The following is a 14,770-nucleotide window of genomic DNA, read 5'->3' as shown; positions in this document are numbered from 1 at the left end:
GGGTGAGGTCTCAGGCAGAAGGGGCAGGGCTGGGGCCAGACTCCCCAGGCCAGCCCTTCAGCGTGGCCAGGCTGTGATTTAAAGGGCCCGGGGTTCCAGGCTGCTGCTGCCAGAGCTACCCTAGGGCTCCAGCAGTGATTTAAAGGGCTGGAGCTCCGGGCCCTTTAAATCGCTGCCGGAGCCCTGGGGCTCCTGGCCACTGCTACCACTATCCCAGGGCTCTGGCGGCGATTTAAAGGGCCAGGGGCTCCAGCTGCGGTAGTGGCGGCCGGGAGCCCTGGGCCCTTTAAATCATCGCCGGAGCTCCATGGTAGTGGTAGCAGCAGTGGCAGCCAGGAGCCCCGGGTCCTTTTAAATTGCGGGGCCCTGGGGAAGCTGGGCCTTTTGGCCCCCCTCATCAGTGGTCCTGCCGGTATGGTTGGCTGTGTACCGGCTCTTACTGGTTGGCTGTATCAGACCGTACCGGCTTACTTTCACCTCTGCCTTTGTTTCTTTCTGTTGCAGCTAGTTAGGGACTTCCTGTGTAGGAACAAGATGGAATGGCATCAGCTGGTAGGAGTCCAGGGAAGAGGTTAACACAGTAATTCCTTTTCCTTACCCCGGAGCCTCCACCTTACAAAAAATGTATTCTCTGATCCGTCTCCTGTGTAGCTCTATCCCGTAGTCAACTGGCCTCCCAGTTGAGGCTGTTTACATCCCACAGATCCTTTCTCCTAGACCTGTGGTCCCCAACGCGGTGCCTGTGGGCACCATGGCGTCCGCTGAGACACATTTGTGCGCTCGCAGGACACCGCACCGCCGACATGCTGCCACCGAGCACGGCCACTGGAGAACTGCCTGCCGAAATGCTGCCGAGAAGCATTGCCGTTTCTCGGCAGCATTTTGGCGGCGGCGTTTGTTGCTGCTGCCGCTTCTTGGCAGTACTTTGGCGGCTGGTTCTCTGGCGGCCGCGCTCGGCAGTGGCATTTTGGTGGCGGGGTGTCCGGTGCCTGCCACAGTCTTCTGGGAATAGCAATAAGCTATTCCCACAGAAAGGTTGGGGACCACTGTCCTAGATTTTAAGTGTAGATCTACACAGAAAATATTTTTTACTTTAAGTTAAGAAAATTTACACATTGCCAGTTACTTTTCAAACAGCCTGATCTGCAAACTCAACCAGGTATCTGAAAGTCTGGCCTGTGCATACAGTTTGTACAGGACACATTATGTCCTCATTTGCACCTGTTTCACAGGTAGGCAGAATTTTGAATGAGGGCAAAACTTGGACACGGTTGGCCTTGCAATTGGAGGTTAGTTAATCTTGCTGCTGATATACAAGCCAGGAAAGAATATGACATTGATATAGCTATGCTGTGTCTGCAGTTATAAGGATAATAAGCAGAGTAAGGTTTTACTAAAATAAGCAGGTATGACTGAGTGTAGAACAGTTGTTTAGAGGAGTAGAAAAATGTCTTAAACTTGTTTTTATTTGGTAGTTAACAGGAGAACTGGTGTGGCAGGGATCTACGTCATCTGATGAGCTGGATTGTACTTGCCAAACATTGCAGTGTATGTGTATGTTGGGGTGGTGGGGGGGAATAAAACCTAGGGCAGCGAGTCTCAGAACCTGGGTCTACAGACTCAAGCTTGTGTTATGGCGCTAAAAATAGCAGTGCAGACATTCCCACTTAAGCTCTGAAGCCCAGCCTGCTTGCCGGATATCGGAGCCTGATCTCTGGCTTGAGCGGGAACATCTCCGCTGCTGTTTTTAGTGCTGTAGACCCAGGCTCTGAGATTTGGTGCTGCAAGGTGGTTTTTTTTTTTTTTTTTTTTGCAGTGTAGATGTAAGCTCTCAGGCTTCAAGACTGCAGAGAGCTGTGGTCCCAGTCAGTGTTTGTATGTATTTGTTCAGATATTAATAGACTGTTGAAACCAAATGTTTCCTCTCTTCTTATTCAGCTAGACCACTTATGTCCTGGGCTGCTGATCCACCCTCTCTTCCAACAACACCAGTTATCTTCAAAGCTGGATAACTGATCATTAATTCCAGTAAATATTTCTCAGCAACTTACAAACTCCAGCTGATGACAGGTGGTATTCTCCCAGCACGACTTCAACATTGCTTTCTGTCAGTCTCCAGCTGAGATGCCTGAGCCTCCGCTTCAAAGTCTCAGATTGGCATTGCTTGATAATTTAGACGTGCATACACAATCAGAATAGTATTTCAAACTTTGACATGGTAAAGCTAACAAACACGCTCATCTCAATTATTATAATGGTGTGTAGAATTTAACTCCAGTTACATTTTTATATATAAAAACTTCAAATATGAAAAATGTTCGTATAACAACTTTTAAAGAGATTACTATGTAAAACAAGGTAATGTTTTAATAGTGAATAGATTTTTGATTAGTTGTGTGCATGGCTTTTTCAGAAAATATAATGGTCATATTGAAAATAAACCCCTAACCATTCCTAAGGATATTGATCTTCATCTGGAAACAAAGTCAGTTACTGAAGTGGACACTTTAGGTAAGATAAATTATTGTAATTGGTTGAATGTTATCCCAGATATATTCTGTGATTACAATATGTTCTTTTCTATCAAGTACATATAATTTGTGATATATACTGGAATATTTTTATGGCTAATGAGAATGTAAAAATGCAACTCATTACAAGGAAGGAAATTAGCTGAAAAGCAAGAAGTAAAACTCTTCTCTCGTTCCTTGCTTGATATCTCAATATCTGCATAAAAGAGAAGAATGGGTGAGAGGAATCCAGCATAACAGATATATATTGCTACAACAGACATCTCTAGCAATGTAAGAGGACACTGGAAAGGATCAGATCATACACAATGTACTTGAAAACGTGACAAAATATGGTTGTATGCTCCTGTAGGAAGATGAGATGATTGGTGGATGTGAAAAATAAACTTTACAGATAAAACCACTAGAAGTACATGGGCACTGTGGTGGTGGGGAAACCTAAACATCTCAGATATGACATTCTAAAGTAAAATATTTAGAAACTACAAGGAGATGCTAGAGAAACAAGCAGATGAAAATAACTCAAGTTTCTGGGATGGAGGCTGTGTCCCTAAAATATCAGGACCATGACATATAGCTGTTAATAGGCATATGTTGTGTTGAGAAGGAGGACCCCCACCGAGCTTAAATTGGCCATTACAGTGATTAAAATGCCAGAAGCCTTTGATTTAGTCTCTGAAGTTGTAAGGTGTGAAAGGGTTAGGGAAGGTTGGTGTGTGTTTTTTATATTTTAGAGTTAGGCGCTTCAATTTGATGCAGTTGCTAAAGTTCACAGGAGAGAAGTTTTCTCCATGCAAACCACCTAGTATGCAGGAAGCATGGCATACCAGTGGTTTCTAGCCAAATAATTTCAGATTATTTTGCAAGCCAGCAGAAACTATAAAATCCTGAAGAAGAAAAATCTTTTGATTTTATTAGAAGTTAGGGGGAGCAATTCCGCACAAAATGTTAAGCATACATTACAGGTTAAATTGTTAAGCACTCAGATTTAAAATTTAATGTAGGTAGAACCCAAACTATTTGGCGCTTTGTCTTGAATTACAGCTGGAAATAATTGGAAATCATTTCATATTTTGGAATTTAAGTGCAGGACTCTCCTTTCATAAAGCATCACTAAGCAAGTAGTGCATAAAACCTGAATACTAAATAATACTTCAACTTTGTGCATTAGATGAGGTCTCTGAATGGAATTCATGTGTTAGCCCTGTGTACTTTGTGTTACAATAATCCGGTCCAGAAGTGAAAAAGGCCTGGATAAATTATTAAGTACAGAAGAGCAAAAACACTGTTTTGCCACTGCTGCTACTTGGATATCTTAGATCTGCCTGGACATCAAGAAGCAGCAGTTGTAAGGACTTTAAGTATATTTTCTTTTAATCATGTGGTCCTCTTTCATTTTGTCATTGCTTGCCTTAAAAAAGTTTACTTAAGCTTTTGGTTCCTGAAAACCTTTATTTTTCAGCATTGCATTATTTTCCTGAATATCAGTGGTTGGTGGATTTCACAGTTGCAGCTACAGTGGTGTACTTGGTAACTGAAGCCTACTACAGTTTGATGAAGCCCTCACAGGAAATGAATATCAGCATAGTCTGGTGTCTGCTTGTTTTGGCTTTTGCCATGTATCCTTTGCTGTGTTCTTAAATCATTTTATTTATTTTTCAAATGATAACTTGTATCCCCCTGTAATTTGCAGATGGTAACAATGGATTGTTTATTGCAGAATTAACATTTGGAAAAGGATCCTGGATGTCAGTGGCATTATCAGTCTAGCTGTGTATTCTGTGTTCAATAGTTTGTTAATCTTAATACCAGATTGTATTTGAGTGCATGAATTTTACTTCATTTTTTTCTATAAAAGGGAAATGTTAATGCTGATTTATAAGTCTGCAATATCAGCCTCCTCACAATGTTGTATTTCTGAACTAACTTTGTTTTGCTGAACTATACAATCAAGGAGAAAAGATACAAAAAGGATTAAAAGGTGGTAGCAGAAATCTTTTGTGTTAATATGAGCAGTAAAGTACAGTACAGAACAATGTCCAGCTGCCATATAGACAAATATACTAATTGTTGCCTGAGGCAGGTCTGAAGGGGAATGTGACATTGAGAATAGGAATAGGAGGAGACACAGGGAGTCATTTGAAAGGTAACAGATTAGGAAGTGAGAAGGGGTGTAGACAGATGAGAGCAGAGAACTAAGTGGGGGTGGTATTGTACAGAACCTCCACGATAAAGAATTGAACATAATGTGGAAGTATAGTGAAAACTATGCAGAGGCATATAACATCAGAACAAACAGTTAGCTGCCTCTTTAGCTGGATATGTAGGAGACAGGAATGCATGAGGTAGGTAGTTGCAATAGTCAGTGAGAAATGACCAGGTTTCTACTTTTAGGGAATGGAGAAGAAACAGTTGACTTTAGAGATATGAGGTGATGAAGCACCTGGTTTACGTGAGAACCTGATTGTGAAGGGAGCATCCCCAGAGGTGAGTTAGAAGGCAGACTGAATGACTTCCTTGCTGTTCCAACATCTACTAGCCAAATATCGAAAGCTGCTCTGGTAGAATTAATACCAAAGATGGATACCCCATGAGAGTTCCTGTTGTGACCCATCCTTGGTATCAGGTAAAACTTTGGAGCCCTGATATTGAGTTAATGAGCTAGCACAACTTTTGCATCTGTACATGTCCTGCTCATCTATATCTGTTAATAGAATGTATGCCTTGATTGTACTGATAAGGTACCTGAAATAGCCTGAAAAAAGATGAGATCCAGAAAACGTTCTCAGTAAGTTACTAGTTGGATTGTCATACTTGGCTTTGGTAGCATGGTACTTGAAAAGCAGGGATTCAGCTAATGTAAAAATGATGTAATCTCATTTTGTTGTACCCTAAAATACCAATATTTGACTTATCTAATTTAGGTCTAATGCATATTCATGCAGGTTTTAAAATAGGCAAAATTACCTTGCTTCTTTCTTGGCAACATGTGCTCTAGAAGTATGAAACCATTTCCCTGGTTTTTAGGGAAGGAAGAAGAGGGAAACTAGTTGTGTACATACCTTACCTCAACTGGGAGAGCAGAGGTAAGGAAGAATAATGTACGTTTGTGCAGGTGGTTAAATCACATTATGAAAGAATGGAAAGTTTGGCAGCAGTCCACTTCAAAGACACCGTATTTCTCCACTGGCTTTCACACACTAAGGGAGACCTTGTTCAAGGCATGGTAGTGTCTTACTAGAAAGTAACTGGAAATTAGTGTCTAGTCCTCATGCAACTTAAATGATGCTGTAGCTAGTATATCAAGTAGTCTTTATTTATTGTTATAAATGATTTGGATATAAATCTTATTAATATAAATAACAGTTATATTGACTCAGTTTAAAGTCTACAGAAGATACCTATCCCAGGCTGTAGGTGCCCTGAGAGTATTTAAAAAAAAAAATACAATCCATGGTAGAAAATAACGTCACTACACATGTAACCCAACCCTTCTCCAGTGAAGGTAACAAAACTAATCATGTCCCTAATTCTGCAAGAACCTCTTTGCTCCATAGACCTCATCCTTCTCAGTACCTCAACCAAAAACACAGGTTTTACAGCACCCCCATAGGCTATATTTGAGCTATTGTAAATTGAAGGGGGGAGTGGATTTCAAAACTTGAGGAGCTTTCACATTGAAAGACTGGGAGCTTGTGATAGGACATTCTAAGGGAGTACCAGTTCATACTTTTCTGCTGATCATAATTGTGGAAGTATTGTATAGCCTACCTATCCCTTTCTGCCTTCCCCATTTAGGGCCTTAAGTCAAAATCAACACCTTAAACTCTATGTGGAAGCCAATAGGCAGCTAATGTAGTTAGTGTAAAAATAATTCAGGTGCTTGGGCAAAGATACACCCCTGAACATTTGGGTGGCTGCATTCTGGACTAGATTCATTTTCCAAATAGTTTTAAGGAGTAGCCCATGTGTATATATATTGGAGAAGTCAGAGGTGACAGGTGTGGATTATGATAGCATTTGAGAGAAATGGTTGCAACCTTCTGTTCAGATGCAGGTGATAAAACACAGACCTGGTTGCAACTTCCATTCCATCTATGAACAAGTGTAAAGCCAACAAAATCCCCAAGTTGCATTTATGGGAAACAGATGATGGACATGCATATTTTCAGTCTCAAAGGTGCAGACACAGCCATTACTGTATCTGTTGGGTATTTACCCCAACATTTCTCAGGTTTATCTGGATTGAGCCTCAGCCAACTTTTCCTCCTTGCCCCAGACTCACCCAAGCACTGAGAGAGGTTCTCTAATTGCACTCCGGATTGGATGAGATGGAAACAAAGAGCAGGCATCATCAGCATATTAAGCCCCTTAGTCCAAATTTCCTCTGTAGGCTTCCTAAAAGACCTCAAACACTGAACAAGAGGTGTGGCATAGAAGAAAGTTTCCAGGACCTGTACATTAAAGCTCATGAGGCAGAAGAGCTATTACCCTCTGGGTTCTCTTTAAGAGGAAAGAGTGAAGCCAGTAGTAGGAAGCACCTTCCAGTCCCATGAAGATCTGCAAGTGATTTGATAACTTCAGGGTTAGTGGAATTGCAGATGATGATAAATCTAATATCAGCATGGACACCTAGTCTTCATCCACTTCCCAGGGGAGATCATTGGTCCTTCTGTGTTGATCATACTCTTTGCCATAACCAAATCAAGATTGACACACATCCTCTCAGGGAATTTGCACTGCTAGGATAGTTGGACTACCCAACTAGTCCAACTTAAACTTACCTCAGCTCTCATACTAAATAGTATGTCTATCAGATCTAGCTCTAGAATAGGCGAATCCCTAGATTTTTAGGTTGGATGTAAAAAGCAGAGCTGCGCAACCTCCTCAACTGTCCACCTTCAGATCATGCTGCACTGACTAGCCAGCAGAAGCTAGCTGTGTCAGGATTGGCCAGCGTTTGTCATCTAGCTGAGTTTGTTATACATGAAAGGCACTGTGTTCTTCTTAAAATATTATGGTTTTTCAATGCGTAGTTAGCCACTGACTTAGCATTCTTTGTTTCATATTATTGAATGCAGTCTTTATCTTTCATTAAATCCGCCCAAGTGATAAAAAGCAAAACAAATGGCACTAAGATTAGATATTTCAATATAGATTTCTAGCAGATTTAAATCTTTTCCTGCCTTGTTTTCCTTTACTCACAAACAAAGGGACCAAGGATTTAAAGGCCTTGTAATTAAATTCCTTTTCTACAAACTTCCATATCTCTCAGCATCTGACAGCATTGCCACCCTCTTGGCTTGTCTATGGTGGTCAGTGAAGGAATGCTGCTGGACACCAGCATATAAGAACGGCCATTCTGGGTTAGACCAATGGTCCATCTGTCCTGACTCTGACAGTGGCCAGTGCCAATTGCTTCAGAGGGAATAAACAGAAAAGAGCAATTTTGAGTGATCCATCCCTCACTGTCCAGTCCCAGCTTCTGCTAGTTAGAGGTTTAGGGACACCTAAACACCTCTGAGGCAGAGTACAAAGGCTGTTGGGCGTGATCACCATCCTGTGTTGAACCCTGAACAGAGTCAACCAAATAATATCTCACCCCCAGATTGACCCCAGAAACCCACCCTGTTGAAAGCCTTTTTAAAGCTATGAGTCTAATTCCTGATGAAATCCACATTTAAAAAAAAATCTCCCTGGCCAGGATAAAGTCGTTGTCATAATTATTTTACTATCCTCCCCATGACATTGTCACGCTGAATCCCACCTGACCCTCCATCAGAGTTTAGGGAAATACGACATTTCCCAATGCTCTTGCTTTTTCCTGATCACAGATATCCAGACCCAGTGAAAAGCACCCCCATCACTCTGGAAGACATTATTGCCAGCAATAACTTAGTGCCATGCTGCTGAACTATTAGAAGTAACCTAACCAGGCAAGAGAGCCAAATTCTAGTCCCTTTCTGACCATGTGAGATGTTTTAAAATATTGTGACAAGCTTTCAAAAGAGAATATTTGGTGGAAATAATTATACCACAGTTGCATGAAACTCCAAGACAAAAATGAAGTTTTAAAATATTTAATGTATGGCTGTCTTACTATATCAGATTCCTAAGCTGATAATATTCTGCTTATAAGCCACATTGTTATATGCAAGCAAGCTGTGCTTTAGGAAGATTGTAAAACAAAACTGCTGACTGTAGGGGGTTTGGTTTGTAGTGGGTATGGTATTGAGATTTTTTTTAATTGAGCTATTCTTTCCCCCTTTATCTAGTTTTTTTAATACCACACATCAACATGTGATAGATCATATCTTAACATACTGCAATACATACTTTAAGGAACTGTTGTTTTAATACATAAGAAAATTATGTACAATAAATATTTTTGAATGCAATAAGTCTCTACACATTCTAATGTAATGTAGAAAGCAGCATATGACTGGAGTCCATTAAATGGAGCTCTCATGTCAACTGTTAAAATTGTACATCTGCAGTCAACCATTACAGTTGAGGAGTAGACTATATACAGTACTCTGCTTCTCTTCCTTTTTAAAAGATCTTAGCATGTGCATGGCTCTGCTTATCTGCAGAGTTTGCCTTCAGAAAGAGAATCTGGAAAATGCTTTTTATTTGGACTAGTGGATGGAAAAAAATGTAAAATTGCTGATTGCTTTCTGTAATAATTGTATAGATGGTCCTAAATTATCATTTGCCCACTTCTTCAGTGGTTGTGTATTGGCTATAAAGTAAACATCCACAAACTCTGAAGGAGTAAGACCAGATAGGATAGCATTGAAGCAGATGTTCAACATACATAAAGCCATACTCGGATTTAACAAAATGTGAGCAGATAGTTGTTCAGCATTGGATAGTTGCACATGTCAATACTTTGTGCATGGTCTTGCGTATTCATCAGTTTCTTATATAAAATGGATTTTATGATTTTTTTGGTTTCAGATAGTATCTCACTTAAGATTAGAAATTTTTTAATGTTGTAGTCTTAGAACTTCATGACTTTTTCTTCTTCTTTGTTAAGGTGAAACTTTTTTAAAACCAAAGCAAATCCTGAATGGGATGGGGAAAAGTTGAAATATTGGAAATGGTAGAAACAGCATTAAGGTTACTTGGGGTGGTATTTTACTTTTGACCTACCAATGAACATGTATTCCATCATGTATGGCATGCCTGTGTGCAAAGTATTAACAAGTGTCCCTCTTAAGCCAGTATTTTTGGCAGTTTATCCATACATTTTTGTATGTAGAAGCATGTTAAATCCCATATATTCTAGAAGTTTGTATATACCTTAAGAAATCTGCAGCAGCTTGCAGACATATAAATATGGCCACTGCAATTTATGTAACATGGTATATATCCAGTGCACAAGTGTATTACAAGGATTAATGTCTGTAGCTACAGGAAATCTGACCCCTAGGGATAGTAAAGGTAACTGGTTTATATGATGTAAGGCAACGCTTCACAAACTATAGAGTGAGCCTCCCAAGGGAGGTGTGAGCTGTGTGGGGTGTTTTGTTTTGTGTTTTGGTTTTTTTAAGAGCTCCGGCCCTCAGCCCTGAGTGGCTAGGGCTCGTGCAGACCATAAACACCTGGGCGGCAGGGATAAAGGGGACAGCCATAGCCCCACGGCTCAGGTTCCTTCTCCCTCGAACTCCCCAATCCCTCACCAGGAGGCAGCCCGCACTTAGGCTCTCTTCCCTCCCCTGCCCCCATTCCCTCACTGGGAGGCTCCCCCATCCCAGTCCCTCACCTGGAGGTGGTGGTAATCCGGGTGTCAGCCCTGGGGTGGAAGCAGCAGTGCAGAAGTGAGGGTGCCAATGGGGCACTAAGTCTGCTGTGAAAAGTGATATTGACGAATATCACTTTTCACATTGCCACCCTTACTTCTGTGATGCTGCTTGTGCAGCGCTGCCTTCAGAGCTGGGTAGCAGCATATGTACTTGTAGAGACGTAAATGACTACAGACACAAAGAAATGGGGCCCATTCAAATAAGTATGAGAACCAGTAATAAGGGAACTGTGTTGAGAAGGTGGATTGAGTTTTGCGTAGGTGTTGCTTTCTTGTCTTAGAATTCATTTGCACACCAAACACCAACATCTTGCCTCTAACTAGGAGGAATTGGGAGAGCGGTGTGTATATCTTATACGATTGTACATATATTGCGTAGACATTTTAGTGAGGGCTCACTGCCATTGCTGAAGTAGTGTTCAAAGTAAGGCTGTCTGATAATTTTGGATGGACAGTAATGGATGGTGTGGGATGAGAAACAGTTTGTACCTTTACTCTGTATTTCTCAACCTATTTACGTTTGTGAGTCGCATATGCAGTTGCCTGTATGTTGTGGGCTGCACCCACACAATATATATACTACCTGGTTGGCTATGAGGATGTCACATGGGATGCAGATATGTGCTGATTGGGCCGCAGGCGATTCACAAGTTGAGAACTGCTGTCTTAACTCTTCATTTTTCTGTTTTCCAAAGATTGTGTGTGTGTGTCTGTCTAATGTATCCCTTATCTTAAAAAAATCCTGTTTTATCACTGGAAAAAACACCACAACTTTTCTTCTAAGTTTTTTTTCTTCAAGTTCCTGATGTGTAATTCCAGCCTTAGTTTCAGTTTACAGCATTTTTTGTCTTGATGTTTCCTTACTGTGACAAAGTTCCTCCTCTGTCTTGGTGGGTCCTGCGGTTATTGGCAGTTTTGCTCGCCTGAGAGGTTCACGGCAGCCCTCAGTTTGGCCGCTTTCGTGGCTCAAATCTGCCATTCACTCAGTTAGCCTCATCACTGGCCAGCATGGGGAAAAGGAAGAAGAACAATCCCTGCAGTCTCTGCTGATCCACCTAGTGGATCAGGGAACAGGCCAGAGACTTTCCCATCCGGTGGAACCCACAGTCCAGGTCAACTCCTCCGGTATCAAGTAGGGAGTTGGGTGGATGGAGGGATGAGGGTATCCAGGCCTGCCTTCTACTCCAGGTTCCAGCGGATTGCGGCTGTCTACAGCTACAACTCCCTCGGCTACTTCCCCATGGCCTCCTCCCAACACCTTGTTTATTCTTACCACAGGACCTTCCTCCTGATGTCTGGTAATGCTTGTACTTCTCAGTCTTCCAGTAGTACGCCTTGTCACACTCAACTTCTTGCTCCTCGCAGACACACCACAAACTGAAGTGAGCTCCTTTTTAAAACCCAGGTGCCCTGATTAGCCTGCCTTAATTGATTCTAGCAGCTCTTTGATTGGCTGCAGGTGTTCTAATCAGCCTGTCTGCCTTAATTGTTTCCAGAAAGTTCCTGATTGTTCTGGAACCTTCTCTGTTACCTTACCCATGGAAAAGGGACCCACTTAACTTGGGGCTAATATATCTCCCTTCTATCACTCTCCTGTAGCCATCTGGCCCGACCCTGTCACATAACTTTTGGAGATTTTTTTATATATTAAGAGACTCCTGTGATAGTCTATATATTACTGATTTCCTGAGATGGAATGTATGTGTCTCGACAGCTGTGAAATATTAATGTGATGTTCAGTTGTTGGGTTTAGTGTGCAAGTGCTGGGTGATGTTGGTGGCTTGTGATATACAGGAGGTCACACTAGATGATCTGATTATTCTTTCTGGCTTTAAACTCTGACCCTAAACCAAAAAACATGTTCCCATAAAGGGCTTTAGGACTTGAGTACTACCTGTGTCAGTATTCTGCCTCATCTATCCTCTTGTTTTCTACCAGAGTTTTGATATGAATGTGTTCAGGCTTTTACTCCTGAGGGCATTCCGCGCCCAAAAAATAAAAATTCTGTGAATTTTATTTGTTAAATAAAAGTGGAGGCTCCAGCATGGCATTGGGGAGCACAGGCCACTGGCTTCCCAGAGGTGGGAGATCACTCTGCAGCCCCCGCTCCCCTCCCAGGACACGGACCTAGTGGTGAGGCTTCACCCAACCCTGACACAGTGTAAGGACCAGGCCTGCCCCAGAAACACCCCAGTGCTCTGCCCCTCCATGTCAGGTGCACCAGGTGTGGGCAGGCAGGCTCAGCCCGGCTCAGCCCAGCAGGATCCAAGTGTGAAGGAGCTTAATGTGTGTGTGGAGGATCCAGGTGTGGGTTGAGAGGGTTCTGTGTGGGGCCATCTGGGTGTGGGTGGCTCTGGGGGATCCAGGTGCGGGGACGGATCTGGATGCACAGGGGCTTGTTAGGGGGTTCTGGATGCAACACTAATAGGACGCTTCAGAGGGGTCCAGGTAAAGGTGATTGGGGCTGGGTGTGGAGTAGGATGGGGCTGGGTGTGGAGTAGACCTCGGCATGGGGGGTCTGGGTGTGGGAGGCTCAGTGGGAGGGGTCTGAGTGTGGGGGGATAGAGTTCGGCGGGGGATCCATATGCTGGGGGAAGGGGACAATCCAGGTGCAGCTAGTTGGGGCTCGGTGAGGTGGGGATCTGGATGGCTCAGTGGGGTGGTCCAGGTGCAGGGGGGAATGAGGGTTCTGGGTGCGGGGGGGGGGGGTGAGGCTCTGTGGGAGGGTCTGGGAATGAGGGGGTCTGGATACACAGGGGTTGGGTGGATGGGGAAGCAGCTTCTTGTACATAGATCCCTCCCCCTGCAGCTGAGGAGCAATGGGTGCAGGAAGCTGGGGGGGGGGGTGTGAGTTTGCAGAGCTTCCTGCAGCTGAAGGAGGAATCTGGGGGTGGGTCAGACCCAGCCCCAGATGCTGTGCAGGGGAAGAGGAAGTCCCATCCTTCCCAGCCCAGCCGGGACTAGCATCTGAGCCTGGCGCAGAATAGCAGCCACGAGTCCCGCCACCTGGCCTACAGTGATATACCTCTCTGCCGGCTGCCAGGGGCACCTGAAACATACTGCTGGGGAAGGTCGCATTACTGCTTTTGTGGCTTCCCTTTGCTTCCCTGTCAGTCTGCTTCCCTGCAGAAAAATAAGAAATCTGCAGTGGACATAAATTCTGTGCATGCGCAGTGGTGCAGAATTCCCTCGGGAGTAAAGCTTTGTAATACCAGCATGCAACCTTACATAAACTAGTGTGTGAGAGAGACCTTAGAGCTCTCAGAGGTTCACCACAAATGGACTGAATAACCACCTGTTCATACCCAAAATTGTCTGCTATTGGACCTTCCTGCTGCTATATTAAATCAAATTGGAGTACTGTATATTATAATGTATACAACAGGTATAGGTTAATTTCCAGAGCTCACTGGTCTCCCACCTCTCCCTCCACTCCCCGACATGGACATTGCTACATGTAAATACCAACTATTGACCAAGTGAAAAGATTTAATCACATAGATAGCTAAGATTTCTACAGAAATACTTATATAGATAAATGCCCACTAAAATCTGACTTTAGGTTTCTTCTCTTGTAATTAGCAGATTTATATGTGGGAGTTCATTGCCAAAAATAGCAATAGTGAATTAGAATAATAACAAATCCTGCCCCAGAAAGGATTTTTAAAAGACCTCATATTTTCTTGGTTCTAGGAGTTAGGAAGTTTGCTCTGTAAGACAAAATGAATTAGCACTTACGGCAGGAGGTCTGCATTGACTGCTACTGCAGGTTAAGAGAAGGGGGAAAAACCCATTAGAGGAGGAAAAAATGATTGTTTGCATCAGTACTTTTCTGTATTTGCGTTTATGAAAATCTGTTAATAAGATTCTCTTCATTAGAGTGTAATTTGCAGAATGAGGCTAGTGAAATTAATAGTGTGTAGAACTAAAAAACATTCTAATTTTTACCTGAAAACCATGATACTCTGGCCTTTCGTGTTAGACTAACGCTTCACAAATGAAATTGAAGTTGTTAAATTCTGTAATTCCCAATAATAGCAAATATCTAAACTTTTACAGTTAGCCAGACTTCTTGTTTTGAATGAATTGTCAAGTTCTTGATTAATTCTAAATTCTGATTTTGTTAAAATGAATAGTAATTTTTTTAAAAGTCGCACAAATGGAGTTATTGAGTGTAGTCTGATGTCTTGTGGCAAGAAGAAATAATGAGTAACCATACTGGGCACCTAGAACTGGGTGTTGGTGCTTCATTTAATAACTGTATAGTTTTTCGCACAAAGGAAACAAGCAGTTAAATCAAGGTTCCTTAGACCCCCCCCTAAAATCTTTTACCCCACCTTAACTATGCTGTAGCACAAAGAAAATTTAAATCTGATTTAATTGAAGCTAGAGGGTTCCCCATGCATCGGGAGTATTCACGAAGTGGGGTGGA

The 14,770-nt window shown here is 42.5% G+C and overlaps 1 protein-coding gene across 4 annotated transcripts in view; it reads left to right on the top strand.

The window, feature by feature from the left end:
- TMEM161B (transmembrane protein 161B) overlaps window positions 1-14,770 on the top strand; it is a 79,958-nt gene that overhangs the window by 39,740 nt on the left and 25,448 nt on the right. For all 4 annotated transcript variants that reach the window (XM_048849442.2, XM_048849441.2, XM_048849440.2 and 1 more), the window contains 2 exons: window positions 2,414-2,511; window positions 3,994-4,150. In XM_048849442.2, coding sequence (XP_048705399.1) covers window positions 2,414-2,511; window positions 3,994-4,150 — 255 coding nt within the window. The remainder of the gene's footprint in view (window positions 1-2,413; window positions 2,512-3,993; window positions 4,151-14,770) is intronic.

Source organism: Caretta caretta, chromosome 5 (genome assembly GCF_965140235.1).
Source record: "Caretta caretta isolate rCarCar2 chromosome 5, rCarCar1.hap1, whole genome shotgun sequence".
Lineage (NCBI taxonomy): Eukaryota > Metazoa > Chordata > Testudines > Cheloniidae > Caretta > Caretta caretta.
This window is presented reverse-complemented; position numbering and strand designations above follow the sequence as displayed.